The 22,531-nt window shown below is 42.0% G+C and overlaps 1 protein-coding gene across 1 annotated transcript in view; it reads right to left on the bottom strand.

The window, feature by feature from the left end:
• The window catches only part of DENND2B (DENN domain containing 2B), a 166,285-nt gene that overhangs the window by 9,036 nt on the left and 134,718 nt on the right, over nt 1-22,531 (bottom strand). Inside the window, exons 13-15 of the mRNA XM_061999277.1 lie at nt 21,795-21,872; nt 17,660-17,800; nt 14,573-14,721 (exon numbers count right to left, since the gene is read on the bottom strand). Coding sequence (XP_061855261.1) covers nt 14,573-14,721; nt 17,660-17,800; nt 21,795-21,872 — 368 coding nt within the window. The remainder of the gene's footprint in view (nt 1-14,572; nt 14,722-17,659; nt 17,801-21,794; nt 21,873-22,531) is intronic.

Here is a 22,531-nt window from a genome sequence, read left to right as displayed (position 1 = left end):
TGTATTAATATCTAATCACAGCACAGTTACGACATTCTGAGAAATAGACATTGTCTGATGTTGAGCACTGAATGGCCACTGGCCCGGCTGCAGGGAATGCTGCCAATGCAATGCTACTGCTGGATGTGTCTGTTTCAGAGGGCCACGGCTTGTTGTGTACTCCAAGTCACCAACTCTCATCAAATGTTAACATCATGTTCAGTTACAAGGACTAGTTACATTGGAAATGTTCCACAGATGCACTTGATAACTCTGTTTACTCTATAGCAATACCCAAAAGGGATATTCCTTCTCATTTTCCCCTCTACCACCTATTTCTCACAGACCCAAAGGAGCTTCACACACTGAGCTTTTCCTAAGTCCAGGACTAAGCCTCTAGTAAAATGTCTTGCTGGCAGGGCTCCCTAATCCTACCTTGCTACTCTCATGGCAGCCTTTTGGGGATTTGCGTTAAAGAACGGGAAGGTGAGAATACCCCTTCCTTTTCCTCCTCCTCTCCCAAAGGACAGGTGAGCTGTCCATCCAAGAGAGGAGAGCTGCTGTGTGTGAAGCACACCCAGGGCTGGTGCCAGATCTGTGCTATGCCAGTGTTCTGGGCCATGCACAGGACTGGTACTGACTGACTGAATCTGGTCCCTCTGCTTCCTCAGGTGGAGAAACTTCACCAAATGTAGTGAATGAGTGAATTTACAAAGGAGTATTTCCACTGCCTGTGTTTTCCTTTCCACAACCTTTTCACGTTTCTCATTTCTCCTTGCTGATTTAGTTATGTCACTCTGTCCACATTTGCTGAACTCTTTCATCTGCTGTGCTAATGCATACAAGCTCCAGCTCACAACTGCTTTGTGACTGAATTACCTCCCTGACCCAGATCCTCTCAGTTGCTTGGCAGAGCTTCCTCCCACTTGTGCTGGACACAATACACACCTAAGCTTTGAGGAAATGAAGGTTTCTCCAGGTGCATAAGAATAAAAAATAGCAGCACTTTTATTCAGGTGGATAAGACTAAATAATAGTATCAGGGACAAGATATAAATGAAAACATATCAGTATAATGACAGTCTCCGTACTCCAGCTGTCTCACAGGATTCCTGCAGGAGGGCAGCTTTTAAAGCAAGCCCTCGAGGATCCCTGTGCTGTCAGAAGTGTTTGCTGACAACGGGGAGACGTTCCCACTTTGTCCCTACTCATGGTGCAGGTGCTCAGCTCCAGTGCCTGCCCTGATCCCCAGGCACCCCTCTTCTGAGGATGTGTGCCCCCAGACACCCCCAAATCACTGACTTGTGCTTCATTTGCAAGGCTGCTGTGCTGTGAGGACACGTGTTTCATTAACACAGATACCACTGCCTGCTCACAGACACATTCAGCGGCACTGCATGGGATGCAGAGAGGGCTGGGGAGGGAGGGGGCTGGGGCAGAGGCCGACTGCAGGAAGCATAGGGGATAACCTTCTCAGTAGCAATGACATGAAGCAACAAACACCTTTTTGCTTGTAAACTAATACTGAAGCGAAGCTGAAATGGAGCTTTTTTGAGAAGCAAAGCTGTCACAGGTATCATCACTGCTAATTAAGGATTAAAGGATTCCTCTGTGCCTTCATGCGTAAGGCCTTCAATTACTGATGGGAGACCTGCCTATTTTTATTATTGCTTGCATTAGTAAGGCACTGTTATAGCATGACCAGGATTCAAAATCTAACCCATTTTCACTGAAGTATTTAAGCCTGTATGTCTGCCTCTGGATAACTGGTTTGTTTTCCATTTTCAGCCAAATGTATATAGAATCACAAAGTAATTCCATTGGGAAGAGATCTCAGGAGGTCAGCTGATCCAGCACCCTTGCTTGGCATCAGATCAGTTTGCTTCCAAAGCCAGATTCTAAATAAAGTTATTTTATTATATAAACATCTTTGCTGCCCATTTTTGTGAAAGGGTGGCATGTTTTGATGGCAAGGACTTGGAGGCTGGCAGGAGGAGGACTTTTGTGTCAGGTGCCACGGACTTTTACCAGTGATATCTAAACTCACTCTGGTTTCCTTACATTAATAGCCATCTTAAAACAATATTTTTGTGCATGCAAAAGAGAGGCTTCTTTAGCTGCTAATTTCTTTGGAGGAAACTGTCTGCACTAAGCAGCATCTTCCTTTCCATTTTAGCCGTGGGCTACACAGAGAAAAGGGAGGCTTATCTGGGAGATGAAGGTCACATTCATCCTGCAGGGAACCCCAGGGAAGGGAGGAGCCTGAATTAAATGCAAAGAGGTAAAAAAGAAGACCTGGGAGGCGGAGAGGAGAGGAGAGGAGAGGAGAGGAGAGGAGAGGAGAGGAGAGGAGAGGAGAGGAGAGGAGAGGAGAGGAGAGGAGAGGAGAGGAGAGGAGAGGAGAGGAGAGGAGAGGAGAGGAGAGGAGAGGAGAGGAGAGGAGAGGAGAGGAGAGGAGAGGAGAAATAAAAAGGAGCCTGGTGAGCAGGTGAAGAGGAAACATGCACTCAGGGCAAAGAGGCTGGGATGCAAATCTAAGGGACAACAAAGCAACTGGCTGGGCTGAATGACGCAAGGACCAGGGAAAACCATTTAATGTGAACATGGATAAAGCTCTCTCACACACATGTGGCCAGATTATTAGATCCCTGGCAAACTTGTTCTTCCCTGTTGCTATAGGTAAATGGAAGAAGCGTGAAGCTATCTGATGCCGATTACTCATTTGTTACCAGAGATCCTGAGAGGGGCTGCAGCTGCAGGTCAGACATCAGCATAGCTGAAGGTGTGTGACAGAGGCTCAAAGACCACTCCTGGTACAGATGTAAGTCAAATATAACCAGAGCTCATACACTTCAGCCACTTCTGTACTGCTTCCCCTTTGTCCTGCTGTGCCCAGCCTGCTGATAAGCAGACAGACACAAACCTAGAAGCGTTTCTATCCAGGAATAATTTTCAAACTGAAAAGACAAGTTTCCTCCACAACAGTTGTACTTACCTGTGTGTGACAGACAGAAGATTATGATCAAAACAAACACCAGGAATTGTGCTCAACTTATTGCTGTTTGACCTAAATTATTCTAATACAATAATTTATCTGGACACTGATAGAAAAATTATTTCTAATTATTATAGAGCAGAAGAAATTCTAGTCAGCTCATGCCTAGCTTCACCAATTAAAACAAAGCATGAGAGAACAGGCAAAATGCTAGTTTAGGCTTTGATCCAGCCAGATATTTCAGCACGTTTCAGCCTTAATTTACTTTCATTGTGCTGAAGCACTTTGCTGAAATGAAGCCTCAAAGACCTTTTCTTTTTCCACTTCTGTTTTAATCAGATCAGCCTGCAAGTACACACACAAGACATGACAGCCCTGTGGCAGAGTGCTGTCTGAATGGCTGTAGAGTCAGCAAGGCATGTTTCAGCCTCTGACATTTGAATAATGTTTTACTTTTCTAGAAGCCCCTCAGGGGTAAAGCAAACTACAGAGAATCCTTCAAGCCCTTATAATCACAGAATCATAGAATCACAGAATCTTAAGGGTTGGAAGGGACCTTGAAAGATCATCTAGTCCAACCCCCCTGCCAGAGCAGGATCACAGTAGAGACTGTATTTTTTTGAAGCCATTAAATAGTTTTAATATAATTTAAATATATAACCAATATATTTATTAACTTTTAATAATGAATTTTAGGTTTTAATTAGGTAATTAGATTTCAGCCTCCTGTGGCAGAATCCTTCTTAAAGGACCCAGTTTCCTGTAGGGGTACACAGGGAAGAAGACTCCTCTGCTGATGCCAAGACAGCTCTCCTCACCTAACCTTCAGGTGAGTCTGGGAAAATCTAGGTACCTGCAGGACTTTTAGGATGGAGTGGTTGTATACACATCTTGAAAGAAAGTTCTGAACTTTCTGAATTTCTCATTGCTAAACTTTTCTCTAGAACATTCAATAAGATGTTTAAAATCAAAGTAATGGGTGCATATTACATAGAAAATTAGGCTGTAAAATCAAGAGTAATATTTTCGTCATGATATATTTTTTAAAGCAGACACTTAAGTAAGAAATTATATGAGATCTTTTGTAGTGGGCCTAAAGTATGGAGCTAATATTCTATCTCTGATCAATACCTGACATCCTCATTTTCAGGAAATATGGACAAATCTGTAGGTGCATATTTTAGATTACCTTTTCTCTTGATGTCAGAGCATATCTGCCAATAAAAAGCTCTGCTCCTACTGTCTAAATAAAATAGAGAATTCCTTAGTGTAAATGTGAACATGACAGAGGGGAACACATATAATTCATGTGAGGAATATGGTGAGCCAAGTCCCTTTGGGCCAACTCAAGGTCAGGTTGGAACATTTAATAACTTAACCATTACACACATTACAACAAATGCCGCTACAGCTGATCTCTGCAACTGGGTAAAGAGCTACCTAATGCACAAATGAGACTTCCTCTGTCTGTTGTGGACTGTAACATATAATATCCAGTCCTAGTAGGGAGCTAATGACTCACTCTTAGTCCAGAAGCAGGTGAAAATCTCTCACTCTGCACAGGAGCTTAACAAATAAAAATATGATTCAAGAGATACGTTTCCCAGAGTGGGTGATTGACTTAGCAAATGAGGAGCACTGCTATTGTACTGTGCCTGTGAGCCTCTGGGGTCCATCCACTGCTTCCTTACCTCCCTAGACAGGTGGCAAGCAGCACTCTGATGCAAAAGTGATTGCCAGGGGTGAAAGGCAAAGTCAAGTCATGGTGGCTCCCCTAATTTGAATACTGACACATTTGCTGCAAGTAACCTTTGTGATATCTCAAGGAGTGTAAACATAGTCTCCTCAATAACACTGGCAGGGAGAGAAGGGCACAGTCTGAGGAGGAAATGCATATTTTCCACATCACATCAGCCCAATTATCAAGTATTGTCCTTTGCATTACCTTTTTAACTATGCTTACAACTCAAAGAGTGTAGCTACTTAAACTTCACATGTCTGAAATGGTGTGGTTTTTTTTCCCCATGAAAGCAAGCCAAACCCAAATCTTGCTTTGTGAGAAATGAGTCACACTTCGGGTTTAATCTGGTGTTTTCTACAGAAAGCATTCTGAGAAAAGCAAAGCTTGTAAAACTCTCATAAAGGAATCACAGTATGGCCTCACCTGGCTGGTGAAAGCAGTGCTGCAGTTCCCTCTCAGTGGAACATCTGTGATGCAGCTAGCGTTAGGACACACTTCAGTGACTACTCAACTTGAGTCATAGAGAGCTCAGACACTAATTCAGTGCTACTGATGATTCCACGTAGGAGATTTTAATTGTTTTTTTATGATAAACACAGTGGTTACAACTCAGTTTCTGGATTGGTTTTCTCTGACTTTACTTCATGGTACCACGGTTTGCCATGCTGTCAGGTCAGCAAGTACTGTTCCCGGAGTAGACTTGCCCAATGGTTTGTGTCATTGTCTGCGTCCCTTTTCCGGTCCTTCCTTATCAGATTTTACAGAATGTCTTCTGTACATCTGCAGAACATCTGGCAACATTTACAGAACATCTGGCAACATCTTCATCCATCCTTCTCTGACCACATCCCCTCTAGATTAAGTTTGCAACATCCTCTCCCGTCTTGTGCTATCCTCTCCTGTCCTATCCTATCCTATCCTATCCTATCCTATCCTATCCTATCCTATCCTATCCTATCAGTATGGTTGCATCAGCAGCCTCATTCTCTTTAGCAGAGCACATCCCCACAGCACGTTGGGTACAGCAGGCAATGTCATGGTACTTACCTGTCATTTCACCACTCCTCTCTGAATGTTTGTTCAGAAGCATGTGAACAGAAAAGCTTTTGTGTCTCCCTAAATGTCCCATCATACCAGAACACATAATATCACAGGTCATATTTTGATACACTGAGCACTGCGCTAAGATGTATGCTAAAAATAAGGAACCTAGGAATCTGTACTTCCCTGCAATTCATGGTCAATGGCTTAAGGAATGAAGAGATATGCTACAATGCTATAGTGCAGCCAGGAGACAACCTCAGGAACAGCCAGCACCAGGTAGCTGTCTACCCACCTTGGATGATGTCTCCTAGCTAAACAGAGACAGACTGAAATATGATGTGGTCTCAGGGATTCCTGTTTTAAAGCTGCTGGATTTGTCAGTCAGAATAATTTAGATTTTCAATGTTTTTTGATCACAAAACTCATTGAGGATATTATCAAAGAAGTGCAGGATCTGCAAAGCACAACCCTGGCTCATGGCACAGATTGGGGTTGCATCACATGGAGCTGAGAGCTGCAGACAAGAGGATGCACTGTCAGGAGATCTCTCTCTCAGACAACAGCTTTGAAGTACTTAATTTAAAAGAAAGCAGAGAAGAGTTGATTAAAGAGGAATGTGGTTTTAACAAAGACATTATTTTTCATTCCTGTAGTACTTGTGCTTAAGAGAGGCCCATAAAACCCCTGGAGAAAGAGACATGCAAAGTGTGCTTCAGAAAGAGGATTTGACTTTTCAAACAACTGGCTGTTGACCATTCCTTTCACAAAGCTCAAGCAAATGGCATTTTTAGCAAAAAGTTATTGCTTTGACACATCAGCCACCAGCCCAAGGTTTGTTAGGTAGTTACAAGAAAAAATACCAGTATTTCAAAGTGGAAAGTTATTCTTAATGCCACCAGAGTTATCAAGTCCCTCTCTGCAGGACACTTTCTTAGCATAAAACCATAACAAAAGTGGTTGTGGCCCAGGTGCTGCAGAGGAGTGTTAACTACTGTTCTTTCCACACTGCAGTCTTCATTCCCACCAGTCCGTGTTAATGTTCACACTGGTGGTTTCAGATTCACAGGCAATCATTGCACTATTAACAGCATGACAGCTGTAAAGTAGGATGAAGAATTTTTCTAGGTAGTAACAGGGACAAGAAGGAGGAGAACAATCCCAACCCCCTAATCTTCCTCATTCAAAAGCTGAAAAGAGGGAATCCATCTAAATTCCCTTGCAGGAGCTAGAGGCCAAGTTAGGGAAATGTTGCCATTTAGTGACATAAGGTTATTGAGCCAAAAAGGAATCCAGAAGAGAATTACCAAACAATGCAGTCATCTTCTTATCCCATTCCCTTTCATGGGGAAGGGGGAGAGAGAGAATTTCATTGCACAAATCATAAGTGGAAAAATGATGATGTTTTCTCTATTGTAGAGCATTGGCCTCAGCATGAAGTGCCATGAATAAATACCACTGGAAAGGAGGGCAGGAGGATCATACAATCTCTACCCTTCTTGTGATATGGCAGATTAAAAATGCTATTGAAGGTTACTGCATATTAAAAATGTCATTATTGGATCACTTCTCTAAAGGACTGTGGAATCTTAAACAAGTCAGAAAGTCAGACATTTCTTTTTTCTTTTTCCCTCAGGCTGTTTCTTCTGCCTGACCCACATTTTCCTACTGTCCCCATACAGCTCCACTGTCATCATTCAATCTGAGTGCCAGGGAAATGCAATCAAAGTGGTCCAAAATGTAAGTGTGTCTTGTGAGATGGGAATGAAATGCATAATTTATCTTAAAGATCTTGATAGACAGCTCTGCTAGTTACCTTAAACTAATAATTTCACATCACATTGAACACCTTCAGTTCTAGCATTTAGACTGTTGGATAAGGTGCTCAGCATCTTGCAGAACTGGGCTACATACAAATATCCTGCTCAAAGATCACCAGCTACATTTGGTAGGAAAGCAAGTAGCAAAATATCAAGAAATTGCAGCTAAATCAGGCCAAATAATCCCATACATTACGAAAGGTTTAAGTTTTTAAAATATATACGTTTGTACTTAGTGTAGCCTCATAGTGTAAGCAGACTGAAAAAAAACAAACTCTCACAAAAGGAAAGCAATTGCAGGGTAGGTGACAGAGACTCAGAGAGTCTCTAGAAGATGCTGCTTTTACAAGAGATGAAGGGAGCTGCAAGCTGTTGTCACTTGGGTAGAGCAGAGGTGGTCTGTGGGTTCTAAATCATTCCTCAACGGGGACTGATCTGGCTCTCACTGGAGGAAATGGAAGCTCTCTGGTTACTTACAGGAGAAATGGATGTTTTGCTGTAGAATAAATTTTGCCTACTAGGTGTGATTATATATTGGATAATTACACAAGAGCTCATTCCTTCCACTGCAGAAATTAGTGGAGGAAATTCACCAGCTTACATTCAGCATGTCAGACCAGACAAGCACAATATTCCTGATAGCATTAAGAAAGCACTTCAAGATCTTTGGATTAAAAAGTAGCAGATCAAATGTCAGCCATCCATATTTCTCTTGGGTTGAGACATAAGATCTGGGAGCTGTTACACACGCCACAGGTAGAGTAGCTTGCATCTCTAAACATCTCCTTCAATCCACGGCTGATAACTAAAAAAAGATTTTCCCAGACACAAAGACCTGCACTTGTAGCTCAGTATAGGGCTGTGCCAGATGTGGCCAAGAGAAGACATATTGTGTCTCCTTCAGCTTGTGCTCAGAAATGGTCCAGACCAGTTAGAGGCCGGCAACAGCAAATTCTCCTTCGCAAGCTGTTTTCTGGCGTGTGTTTGTTGTCAATTTTCTCCCACCTTTTTTTTCGGTGGAGGTTTTTGTGACAGGGGAAAGTAAAGGAAATCTTTATTACTGGCAAAGCTCACTGCCTGTTTACTGAGCACACTTTCTATTTGTCCTAAGACACGTGTCTTTACCTTTTAACCTGCAAGTTGGCAGATTTTACGAGTGTTACAATACAACAGACAACTGGAAAGGAGCATTCCCAGGCAGCATGTGAGCCTGGCCAGGCCTGTCGTTGCTGTCAATAGCTTGTAAGAATTATACCCTACTTTTGTCAATCAAAAATAAACAACAAGGAAATAGGGAATGACGTACCAAAAAGTTTAGCTGTTCTTGCTTTTCCACTTCACCTTGTGACAGGACTGAGGCAACTATACTTACTATTAGTAGGAAAACACTGCTACTTGTCTCCTAGTTAAATTTGCATATTTTAACTTGAGCTACAAGATCATGCTATGATTTCTTCTGCTACCTTAAAGGATCCCTGATACTGTTTTTCTAGGAAGCCGCTGAAAGACAGGGACCAGGCTGCCTCTCAACTGCCAACTGTCCTGCTTTCTAGAGTGGCCTCATGACTCCTAACAACAGATTCAAATATGAGGACAAACGTCAACACTCCCTGAGCAGCCTTAAGATGTCTCTGTCCCTGAGATTAGGGAAATGCCATTGTTTGTTCTGAAAGCCTTTGCCCTTGAATACAAGTACGTTCTGCTCCCCCTTTGCTCCACAAAGTTAACAGAGAAATGCCTGCGGAATGACTTCCCCTAGTATTTACATATTTATGCTTCTGTCCTGTATTAGTCAGTGTTTCTGTCTGGAGCCCATAACCTTTGGTCAGGTCTGGGATCTGCCTGGACTTTCTACAGTTGCGCTGGAAGACAGAGTCCTCATGGCAGTCCAAAGTACTCTGGGGACAGGTCGGGAGGTTTTTGTCCTTAACAGGATAAATCTTCCCACCTTATACTGCCCAGCTTCTGCTTGCAACAGCATCTCCTGACTGCTCTCCCGATCAGAGAAGGGTTTCAGGGAACTGCAGCACACCAGATGACAGACTGCTGGTCCATGTGTTGCTAAGGGATGTGTGCTGTCAGAAGGGCAGAGAAATATGGAGGAAAAAACTCTCCTTGCAAAGACCAAGTCATCTGAGACCATCCCTAGGGGAGACAGACACTTATGTGCAAGAGCTTTAGCTGCCTTGAAGTTTGCTGTCATCCAACATTGCCTCAATCTCAGTCTCTCAGATCTCTCTTACACACAGGTAAAAATTGTGGGTTTATTCACAAATTTACAGTATCTCATAAGATACTGTAAGTTCAGCTGGCACACACCTAAGGATGGTGCATGACAGACACCTTTTAAGTGGCAACACCACCCTGAAGTGTGCCCATCCCAATGTTCCTGCCCATTCTCAGTCCCAGTCTCCTGCTCTGCCTCTCTTCAGCACAGGATCTCCTGGTGTGACCTGGACAAGAAGCCCAATTTGGTTTGGAGAAACTCTGGAAAATGAGCAACTCCTAGTGCGGTTGGGCTAGCACAGCCTCCCAAGAGAGGGAGAGCGTCATGCAGGGCAGGAGCAGACCAGGAGAGCAGGAGGGGGTACTTTCTGAGCTGGCACTGCCATTTGGAGAAACGCCTGGCTCACTTTTCCCTTGGGGTCCATTTCCAAGTTCCTCTGTGTGGTTTAGAAGCATAAAACTCATTGCTGTCAACAAAGATTTTTTTCCTTGGGCCCCATACTCCTGCTTCACAGAGAAGTAGCTGAAATGTGTCATATAAAACCAAAATTCACAACAATGAAAAGTTATTTTGTCTTTTTACAAGAGCAGAGACTCTCTATAGAAACCTTTCACAGCCCCTAAAGCTTCAGAAAGGACACTGAAAGGAATATTCTAGGATCTAGATCCACAACAAAAGACAACTTATCAAACACTGCCACTGATCTGGCTGGAGTTGGACTGGACCCACGTGTGAAATATAAGCAAACTATGCTCAGAGTCCTCTATAATTTATTGGATTTACAGCAAGAGTGAGTTTTATTTATTTTAAAAAATGGGGTTATAACAAAGGGAATCTGAGATGCCCATTCAGGGGAAAAGGCAGAGTGTTCTCACATGCTTGGATACATCACCTCCTCAGAAAACACATCCACATCTTTTTTTCCCCAGCACAAAATTAAAACAAGCAGAAAGATATTTTTCTTCCAATGTTTGCTTTCTATTTATTTTTCTGTTGCTACCTTTGTGCCTGCAGCAACGCCAGCATTCCCTGAGCCCCAGAACCCACTGATTTTGCATCTGCTGCCTAGCCTTTCAAACCCCAGAGGACTGCAGTAGAGCAGCTCTCTCGTTGCAGCTGGCAGTCATGGGATTCAGATCTGGAGTGAACAGGCAGAGTGCTGGGAACATAAATAGGAGCTCCCAGCTGAGACAGGAATTGGAACTAGGATGGGATATACCATCTCAATTGTGCTTTCAGCAGATGTTTAAGGAAAAGGAGATTTAAGTTACCTCTTCAGGAGCTGTTATTATTATTTCCATTCCAGGTTTCTCTATTGTTATCTTTATTTGTCTTTTGTCTTCTTAGCTGTTCATGGAATGCAAAATACTGAAAAATCATTGACAGATTCAAATTCATCCTCGAAGGTGAGCAAAGAGCCACAGGGATTTACTCACCCAATTTCAAACAGAAAAAAAAAATATAAGCAACTTAGTGAGAAAAAACCCAAACCTAACTGCACAGATCTAACCAAGGCACCTTCACAGTCCTGTCATTCAAAACTTTACTGTTCTAGCCTGATTGCTGGTAGCATCACTTTCTATGATGAGAAATGGCAACCTCTTCTGCGCAAAGATCAAGGACTATACATTTTGACATTCTGGGCAATATAAGAACATTTCAATATCATTTATTGAATGAATCTCACTTCACTAGGCATGCCTTTCCCAAACTTGTATAATGTGTGAAATCATTCATTGCTTGGAGACCTGTTAAACAGGCACCCACAAAAGTCCATTGCATCTCATTGTTTGAAGCCTAAACCTCAACATCATTTATTTCTAAGCTCTTTTTTTGGGTACACGGAGAAATCAAACCCTTGTAAAATATTTTTAATTTCCTGCTCTCATTCTTTGGGCCCACAGACTGGACCTGTAAGATATTTCACTTCTCTTTTTTTCCACATTACTGGTAAACTCCTTTAGCTTCAGCTGTGATGCCCATAAACAAAATTCACATCAGACAAAGCAAAGGTTCCAAGACAGACAGTTATTAGCTCAAAGCCAGAGTGTTTCATTTTAGACTTCATCCCCATTTAAACCATGAAAACCTCAGTAAGTATTGAATTTAAATCCACTGTCACTGTCTCCAGGCATTTGTCAAAGGACTCATTTTTAGTTTCTATTTTACAGCACCTCCTAGATCTCCATGCTGAAAGGGGCCACACTCTATCAAGCAGAGCTACGTGCACACACAGAGCAAAAAGCAGTCTCTATCCTGGAGAACTTTAGGATCCCAGACAGACTAGACAAAAGATAAAGTGGTGCTGTGTTTCCAGCATATGTCACACAGCAGGTCAGAGGGTTCAGAAGGAGAGCTCAGGATTCACAAGTCTTCATCTAGGGCTTATCTACCACATCAGATTTTGTCATACTGGTTTTCAACAAAACAAAGTATATGTATATAACAAGGGGTACATGGGGATATAATAAAGTATATGAATATAAATATTTTTGTAAAAAACATTCTGTTCCTTACAGGAGCAGCCACAGAATCTCATAAGCATCTTGGATCTGTCTGAGTCCTCTCCTTTCTCAAAGCACGTGCTAATGGCCCCTAAGCTGATGGCTCACTTGAACAGCAGAAACAACAGTGTGTTGGAGAACAGATTTCACAGGAGAGTTGGTCCTGGCGCCCTACTTCTGTGTGCCAAAAGGGAGAGCAGCAGTGCTTTGCCTGTAAACAGGACTCTGCTATCCCCTGCTCTGAGGCTTGTAAGTCTAGGCAGCTATCGGGAGAAAGGTAATTGCGTGTGCAAACCTCAGCTATTAGCTTCCAGTCAGGCTTGCAATGTGTATGGCTTGCAATGTATATAAAACACTGGTTGCCTGAGGAAGTCCTGGGTTCCCATGAGCCTTCAGCATCAGCAACACGACTCTTTTCCAAGCCAAGCTGCCTTAAGCATGTCAAAGTAGGTTTAATTGTTACTTTTCTCTGAACAGTGCCCAGAAGAATTACTTGACATTGTCTAGGCGAGCTCTCCCAGGGAAATGCTCTGGGGAACTCTGCTTTCTGTCCTAGCCCTGATGGCTGAGGATGTCTCTTGCAGTGAGACATCCCTGTCCACAGCCCATGGATCAAGGCTGGGGATACTTTGCCAAACCATGACAATGTAACAAAGGAGTAACTGGGAACTCCAAAGCAAAGCAACAGTTGGTAGCAACACAGCACAGCCCTGATTTTCTCTGTACTCTTTCTGTCATTTTTCGCTCAAATCATCGTGCCACTGGAAGAAACAGAGACCTGTGTCATTCTGAGTTAGTCAGGCTTGTGCGTGCCACTAATTCTGCTAAATGAATAGTAAAATAGAAACAGACAGAATGACTTAATTAAGCATGCTGTAGAAAAAGAATCGGAAGGAACACGCCAACAGTATTTTCAAGAGCCACCTGCCACAATATTCATGGTGTGACTCACGTATCTACTAAAGTACTGCAGAAACCCTGGACTAGCTACACAGTTCTCAACAGGAATTTATGAGAAATTAAGTCATCCCAAATGGTCATTCAAACTAAGGGTTACTGACAAGGGAAGGGATGAAATAAAATGTCCCTGTTGTTCTAAACAACAAAAAAGACTGCTAAGGAAGTAACTTTATGACCTGAGAAGGGTCTGCAGCTTTAAGAAATTTTCCCCTAAAGGTTGTAAAGCTTTTACTATGCAAAGTATTTTTGCTATTATATACACTGGCGGCCACTAAGTGCAGTTATTATTTCTGGCAGTTATTCAGAGAAGGTCGGGGCTGATAAAGCATTTAACAGAGCTTGTTTGGGTAGATCCATCTGTGTTTTTAACCACCCATACAGTCTTTTGTGTCCTTTTAAAAGACATTGGATGTTCCCAAGTCTAATAACTTACAGTCTTTATTTTTATTTGCCATCTTTTATTATTTGTCATGCCACAGCAAAGAACATCTTCTTTACAATGTCTACCCTTTTCTATATGGACACACTAACATCTAAAAAAGGGATGATTCTTTGCTGCAGGGCAGGGGTGCAGCCTACACACAGCTCCCGTTCTCTTGGTAAAGGCCAAAGGGAGTTGTGACCTGTCACTCTCTCTCCTTACACCTTGGAGTCAAGGAGGGGAGGTTGCAATCAAAGGGCGAGGAAGTAAGAGGTATGTTGAAAGGACATAGCAAGGAGCCCAAAATGGAGCTTTGGAAATGTTTTCAGGTCACGCAAGTACCAGGAAAAATAAACATAACTAGTTGGAATGGACCATATTAGCATTCTTAATACTCCCACTGGATGGGTTTGGTAATTCAGGATTTGAAACCTAGCCTCACTGTAAACTCTCTGTACTGCATGGAGCAAACCAGGTGAACTCTCAGCACCTCACTTCCCTGCCCGGCTACAGAGTGTGGCCACACTGTGAAGCACCTCAGCGATGATCTCTGCTGTTGTTTATGAGTACCATGTTCCAGAAAGTGAAACTAAATATTTCTGGGACTATATTGCTTCAAAACACTATGCAAACGTTCACTGACTATGAAGCAGGGGAGTACTGGTATCACCATTTTATAGATGGAAAAGACAGAACAAGTGGCCTGTAGCTAGTGACTGCTCCGAGCGTGTGACCCACCTGATGCAAATAACTTACATTGATGTAAGAACTCTTCAAATCCTGCAGTGAGAGGATCCTCATATCTGACAATCATTTCATAAAGCTTTTTGTATCCAGAGATATGACTGTCCTGAACATGTGGTTCAGGTCCTTTTGCCTCTTACCTGAGCTTATCTGCTACAAAAATCACGCGCCGCTCCAACAGGAGAGAAGCAAAGATCCTGATGATCTGCCGGATGCTGAGGCACTTGAAAAGACACTCAAAGTCCACGTGTTCCAGGCGCGAGTCCATGGGCCGCCGCAGCTCGATGACCTGAGCACATCCAACAGACATCAGTCAGCATCACTGCCGAGGGCTGACAGGGCCAGGGGCACCGGGCACCTGGTCGGGCCCTCCAGCACCACTCCATGCCTTCCTGGCCAGGGAACACAGAGAATGGCCCCCATCCTCTTTTGCAAGCTGAGGCTGGAGACTCAGCACTCCAGGGAAATGGAGTATTACACAATTCGCTGTCAAGTCCTTCTTCTTCCCAAAATACAGTTGCGCACATTACATCTGCTGTCTTTTCTGAGGAAAGCTAATTCTGCCTTCTAAACATCCTGCCAGAGAGGTAAAGCTCAGCTGAGTCAACAGCATAGAGCAAGTAACAACCTGAATGCACTGGAGCCAGAAGCTCACAGGGTTAAAACAGCCATAAAGACAAGGTAAATTTGGTTATGAACTTGAGTAGCAATTAAAATTCACACCTAGTCAGGGATTGAATTTATAGTCTGGGCAAAATTTAAATCAAGTTTACTTCATTTTCAGTCTTCTATGATGTATAATTCACTAGATAATGTTTAAAACCTTTTTCTTTTTGTCATAAAGATATATACATATATATACTTAACTGGGGAGTCAGGACAAGGTCTTAGATGGTGACTTGTGACATCCCTTTAAAGTCTAATTTTCATACTTCATCCATGACCTCAGGCCCCCTCCTTCCTTTTCCCAAATGCTTTTTGCTTGATTCCTTTATTATATCTTCCTTTCACTCTGCAATTGACATGCTCAGATGTGGAACTTGAAGGCAGAGGACAGAAAAAAGAAGGAAAAATAACATGAAGAGAATAACAGAGAGAGAAAAATATGAAGTGCAAGACAGCAAATGATGAACTACTGAGGAATTTGAGGAAACACAAGGGAAAAGGGAAAAGTTGGCCAACTTGAAGCTATGTTGAAATCTCTGAAGACATATTAACCTGAACATATATACATCTCTTCCTTTTCCAAAAATCACCATCCCTTTATCACTTTCCAGGCCACTTTTATGTTTTCATGCACATGACACCACATTGCATGAGCATGCTGTATTTGGTTTCAATTGGAGGAGCCCTTAAAAAATTCATCACAAACACAGTTTTAAGGACATGATACAGACTATGGGACACTGGAAACAAAACCAGTTCATACCAGTATTATTGTTTGTGATCAGTAACAAAGTCTGTAAAAAGAAAGTCGCTGTTAGAATGGTGTTTGTGTACAGATTAGATTTTTATAAAACCTGAAATACAGAAACTATGGTGACAGGGTGTTAAATACCCACCCCTCAGCTGCTGCCCCAAACAGCAGTGAGGATCCCAGTGCAGAGCGATGGTGTACTGTGAGTACCTCCTCAGGAAATGCTGCCTGCTTACCTTTTCCTCACAGTCAGTAAAGGTGCCCACTTCCATTCCTTAGCACTGGGACTGCAAACTCAAATCATGTTTATGTGCCAAATCACGAGGAGTTGGTTTTACTGCAAAACCTCCAATGCTAAAATCTTGCTGCGGGCTAGTTTGCAATGCAAGTTACAGCAGCTTTTACAAATGCCATGGATGCTTTCTGCCGCTTGGCAGAGCCTTCTGCTTCATTCTGCTCATCACAAAGAAATAGACTGTCTACATCCCAATTAATCATCATCTTTGTTTAGGCCAGAGGAGCCACAATGGAAGGACAAGATTCTGTTCCTAATTAAGCCAGTGCATTCCATTTAAATAACGAGTTTGTACTAGCACAGCAGAGAGCAAAGCTCAGACAGAAAAGAGTTGTTTGTTTGTTTGGTATTATCTCAATGTTTTTCTCTGGGAGAGTTCAGAAGCTTGAGCAGAGGACAGAGAAGTTGCAGATCCACTGTTCCCAGATATATTCACATCAAAAAAGCATTATCAGATTTTACCCCTGTTACGCCAATCAGCCTTTCGGTTTTCCTTTGCTTACCCAAGAGAAAGTGCTTGTCACTTAAACATGCCTTGAAGTCGCTTATACAAGGAACTCTTTACATTTCATGCCAAGTGACATTACAGGCCCACTCCATTGAAGTTAGTGGCATAACGCTTAGAGAAAATATGATTCAATGTAAAAATAGTAATAGCACTGTAGAACTAACCCTCCTAAGAAGTGTAAAATAACCCAAGAGGGGATTTCTTTCCTGCTTTCACTGACTGGGCCAAATTCTATTCCTGTCTGCAGTAATGTGTTTCTTCTACATGCTTGCCCATCTGAGTGGAGCTACTGTACTTACATACAGGCATGTAGAGAGCAGAATTTGTCACAGTAAATGGCTAGCAAGCCTCAAGTTACAGAAAACTTCTTAACCAAGGCACCAATACAGCCATTTTTCAGTAAGGTGTATGTTGTATAATGCCAGGCTTCCAGCTACTCAAGTCAGTAATAAAAGGAAATGAAATGTATTATATATGTCCACACACACACACAGAGACATTTATATGACATGCTTTTCCAAATATAGACTATTTCTTTGAGGGCCAGTTAAAGGGTACTTATTGCTAGAAAGAGCTATTTAAATTCTACTGGTCACTTCTTCTACCAAGGCCAGGGCCAGCAGTAATGGAGTTTGCAATAACAACCAGCTGCTGAATTGTACAAGTACAGTCAGCATGGGAAAGTAATACTTGTTATCACTGTGATAAAGCCCAGCAGGACTGTAGGCCAGTAAGCACATGAGGACATGCATACTAAGACATTTGTGGTGTTTGTGATATTTTCTGAAGCATAACTTATTAATAAAGGTAAAATAGCAAACACATAACAATAACTTGGCTTATAATCATCAATAGAAACTACCATTAGCATATCAATGGTGGTGCAGCTCCTTTTGAGGGTATGCCTTGCAGTATCTGTATGTCTCCTCCTATTTTAACTTTTCTGTTTGATGGTAGAGTGGTAAGGGAGGAGACTTTGACTTTTAATGTTTGCAGTTGCTTTTTACCTCATTTCCAGCTCCAGGCAGAAAGGTTTTGACTTTGATTGTCTTTCCCGGTGCAGGAAAAGGAGATTCCATCAGACTCCTCATAAATGGATAAACCAAGGCAGCAGATATTCCCCTTCTCCTTTCAACCTCATCCAGGATCTAATCCATTAGTAAGACATAAGAGAGAGATAGAACATGTCAGCACCACATAAATTTTTGAAGCATCTTTTGACCCACATGTGCCCAAACATGTGGTAGATCTAAGTTCAGATCTAAAATCCTCTGCCATGCATTTCTTCCCTATCATTAAATCCACAGGATTTGACCACATTCTCAAGATGATATGTTTTTCAGTTACAAAATGGAGACTGTTTGTGTGTGCAGTTAACACAGAGACAAGGAAGTTAACAAATCTGGAAAGAAGACTCAGCAGGGCAAAAGGGATCTATGTTGTTGGGATTTTGCCTGAACAATAGGGTGAGCTGAAGGAGAGAAAGACCAAGACGAATCCCATGATCACAGGTCAGGTCAGCTTCACGTCTCAGTGCTACATCTTTAAGTTTGTATTAAGGAGAAACCCTTTCTTCTGTTCTGGGAATCTCTTCCATGTCATCTGAAAGGGCAGGAAAAAGCCAGGCTGGCAAAAAAAGCAATTCTGCCACGCTGTGACACCAGCAAAGGTGCACCAGGAAGGAGCTTTCAGAGGAGTCCCGGCTATGGCAGCAACAGCCACATCACAATCGGCACTGAGCTGGAGCCCTGTGCTTGGGGCCGATGGAGCATGCCCAGCTGTTTACACTGGGGCCTGCACTAAGGTCATTTGCTGTTTGACATGACACAGACCAGGCAATCTAGTTTTGAAATAAGCAGATGGAACTTCTTACAGATAGAGAAGACTATAATTTTTTTCTCTTTTTGGTCACATGGTTCAACATAAATTAGATCACAGCTAAGTTTTCCCACATTAGACAGATCATATAGACGATAAACCTAAAGAAGACGAGAAAGCAAGCTTCAAAGCAGTTAGTGGTTTGACCTGAAATGGTGATCTTTTAACCACTACTCTAGAGCAAAAGGCCATACAAGAGTCAGTGGGGCTGAGACAGGCATTTTCCCTTGTTTCTCTTGGAAATGCTTTTCACCAAAACGGAACAGTAAAAGATACTTAAGCACAAGCTAGTGACTTATAACGACAGCTAGTGACACAACACACCTACAGAGGTATTCACTAGGGCATGGTTTCCCCTTCCTCCTTGCAACATAGGTAGAGAGCTAACTAAAACAAAGCTGCGCCTATATAAATAGCTTGCATTCCAATCCATGGAAGTGTTAGATAACCATAAATGAAGATACTAATTTCATTCTTGATGTAATTTGCAACACAACAACCATCCTCACCAAACAAAACCAGCTGCCCAAATGGGAAGCGGTAATGAACCAAGGCTATGCTCCGTGTCCCTTAGTGCTCCTGCACACTGCCAGCATGCAGTTGTAACATGCCCAATATATATCTCCTTTTCTGCAGTCACTATTTGATGCTTTGTGTTGCTGGAGTTAGGGGGCACGTGTGTGTCATATCCCCATCCCAACGACCTTCGCTACACAAATAAAAAAGAGCATTGAAGCCAAATGAAATTTGAACAGAGATCTCAAGAGAAAAAATGGCCTAAAACAGCTGTGGAAACCATGACCAAATGAACTGTGGTTCTCAAGTCTGTCTTAGCAGTACATATCACAACAGTGAGCATAAAAGGCTTTGAGGAAGATTAAAATAATGCAGGCTATCAGAAATAGGATGATAAACATTTTAAAGCAGAGTGCCTCTTCTGCTTTTCTGATAAATAATATCCAAGGTTTCGTATCTCATGGTCTTTCACCACTCCCATTTTTCCATAAAGACAACTGTTCCTTGTTTTGACTAATTAAGCAAGGTGCACCATAATGATTGTTTTCCTTCTTTCACTGAATTTATCAATTAGAACAACCCAGATTGCTCTTACTTAGGCTGGAAAAAGAAAGGGTCTCACTTTTCAAGAACTTTTCTGTCCTTAATTTTTCTGTCTCCATCCACACCACATCTATCTTCAAAACCAACCGGGATACTAAGGCTCAAACTCTCCTTCATTTAACAGCTGTTTTGTCCAAAGCTTTTCCAAATGCAGTGTTTGGAGTGTGTGCTCAAGAGCTGTGCTAAATCCAGCCCAGGGCTGGAGTGGGCCCGGCATGCTGCCAGACCTCCTGCCCTGCCCTGGCACCAGTATCAGGAGGTGAGCAGCCTCCCATAGGCCAGTACCGCAGAGGCCAGGCTCCAGGATGGATGGGGTCAGCCCCTCCACCAGCCTTGTAGTTGAAAAAGAGCACAGGTGCGTAACAGCCTCATTCAGGCCCAACACGCAATGGAGCGGGAGCCTACCTGCACAGGCCAAAAAATGGAGTCCCTTGAGGCCTGGGCCTGCCTGCCACAACCCCTGTGAGCAGCCCCAGCCGAAGCCAGGGAAATCACACTGCCCTGGCAACCTTGGGCTGGCTCACTTTGGCAGGATCATCAGACACTTTTTTTCAAGTTACAGACTGAACTGGGAAAGCAGATGATTTGCAGTTTTGGTGCAATGACCTTCCTCGTCTGACTTTATACCTCAGTTGTAAGGAGGAAATTTCCATTCTCTTTTTCTTTTCTTTTCTTTTCTTTTCTTTTCTTTTCTTTTCTTTTCTTTTCTTTTCTTTTCTTTTCTTTTCTTTTCTTTTCTTTTCTTTTCTTTTCTTTTCTTTTCTTTTCTTTTCTTTTCTTTTCTTTTCTTTTCTTTTCTTTCCCACTCTCCTGAGTTTTCCTTTGAAAATTACTGCACTATCAAAACTAGATAAAAACATAAAAGCAAACAAAGACTCTCAGGACATGTCTCCATACCATGAGTTTGGTGACTTGTGCTATCCTCCCAGAACAATGCATTCTGTTTTGCTCACAGATATCTGTGTTTAGATACATATTATGTCTAAGAGATTCTCTTAGAAACCCTTGATTTCAGACCTTTAGAAAAGACTTTAGAAGCAGAATTCCAATTAATTATTGCAACCCAACTGGTTCTTTTTACACAAGATTTGTGTTAAAGGAAGTTTTATTTAGAAAAAGCTTGAAATTTGTTTTGAAGACAACATTCTGTATATTAGATCATATGAACTACATAAATGCTATTATTTTTATTAACATAAATGTTTACATGTTCTCTGCCTATACAAATGAACAAGACATAGCCCATAACTTAAGTGAAAATCTCTTGAAAATTAACATTTCTATGAACACTGTATTGAAACTGGAAAAGGGGAAGGCAGACATTTGACATTAGACATATCATTGTTCTCCACAAATCACCAGCAAATCCTTTATGAGTTGCTCACTGGATTTAGCAGGACAGGTCCTCACAGGGCTAGGAGGCCCTATACTGTGAGCTAGACTGATATTTCAACTGTTAATCTATCATAAATGTTATTAATGGTTATTTTAAACCACTTTCTGTCTCACACAAGAAGAAAACTTGTGGCTCTGGAACTGATTGGCAGTTAACTGTTTCTATGGCTATTCAGTCCCTCACTTAAGCTGCAATGCCCTGCTTATAATCTCAAATTCTTAATTCAAGAAATGTTTACATAAACCAAATCAGCATGCAATGCAGCTTTGGATTCATTAATGTGGAGGCCAATTAAAAGATTATTCATGCTTTTCTAGCTTCCTAGTATCAAAACCCTTGTCAATAGAGTAAAGCATATAGAACTCATTTATCAAACAATCTTTTTTCTTAACCTCATCATTCCACAGGGTATTGGAGTAAAAGTGGTACTGGCCTATCAGTCAAACTGTGGATGCCAAGAATTACAGCTCAGCAGAGAAAGGCTTTAGAAAACAATGGAAAAAACTTCAGTCAGACAGATCATACAGACACCCAGATGTTTTTTGAATCAAGTTCTGCCTCAGTCACAGAAGTAATAAGACATTCTTTGATTAACCCAATAACAGGGATGAAATATCCAAAACAGCAACTGTAAAATACAGTTATCTATCATCAAAGAAAGACATTCTTTTTGTCTAGTTCATCACAGCAACTGAGTCTCAGTAAACAATCAAATTCAAAAGCAATGCTGAAAGAAAAAAAAATCTTACCTTGGAAAACAAGTCAAAGCACCCCAGGCGGCTGATGACACAATAAACTTCAGGTAGGCGTGGGCCTTTGCCACTTGGCTGGTAACAGTAAAAAGGAGATTGAAATTTGATATTAATTTGGAGTCATAAGGAAATACATTTCTCTCTCTGATCACACTGTTGCCATCATGTGACATTTTTTTCACTATCCACTTCTCCATCAAAATAGCTGCTCTTGGAAAAGCATCATATTTCTTCCATAAGACAGGAAACTACAAAGCATAAATAGTGCTTATCCACTCTGGAAATCACAGTGCACTGGAACTGTAGCCCAATATCATTCCAGCTTGCAGCCATAAAAGCACATTTAACTATGACTGTAACTCATGCCTGTGCTATCATCATCCTCTGCTCCTGCTGCAGCACAAGAAGTGGGGCCACCCTGGGGCCTTGTGCTGGAAAATGAGAACTATAACGCTAAGGAAGGTTATGACAGCTTTCATTCCCCAATCACTCCTTTATGTTCAGAGAGCTCAACATACAGAAAGGAAGCTAACAGACTTAAACAAAGGCAAGCTGAGTGAGCTAAAACAGTAACTTCCTCAGATTAATACACAATAAACATGAAACTCTTAAATAACACAGAGTGGCAAGTATGAACCAATGATGCACATCCTCTCATCCACCAAAAATTATAACATATATCCTTTGCAATCATCCTATTCAGATACTTTGTAGAGCAAATGGTTTAAATTGGC

Source organism: Colius striatus, chromosome 7, assembly GCF_028858725.1.
Source record: "Colius striatus isolate bColStr4 chromosome 7, bColStr4.1.hap1, whole genome shotgun sequence".
NCBI classification, from domain to species: Eukaryota; Metazoa; Chordata; class Aves; order Coliiformes; family Coliidae; genus Colius; species Colius striatus.
This window is presented reverse-complemented; position numbering and strand designations above follow the sequence as displayed.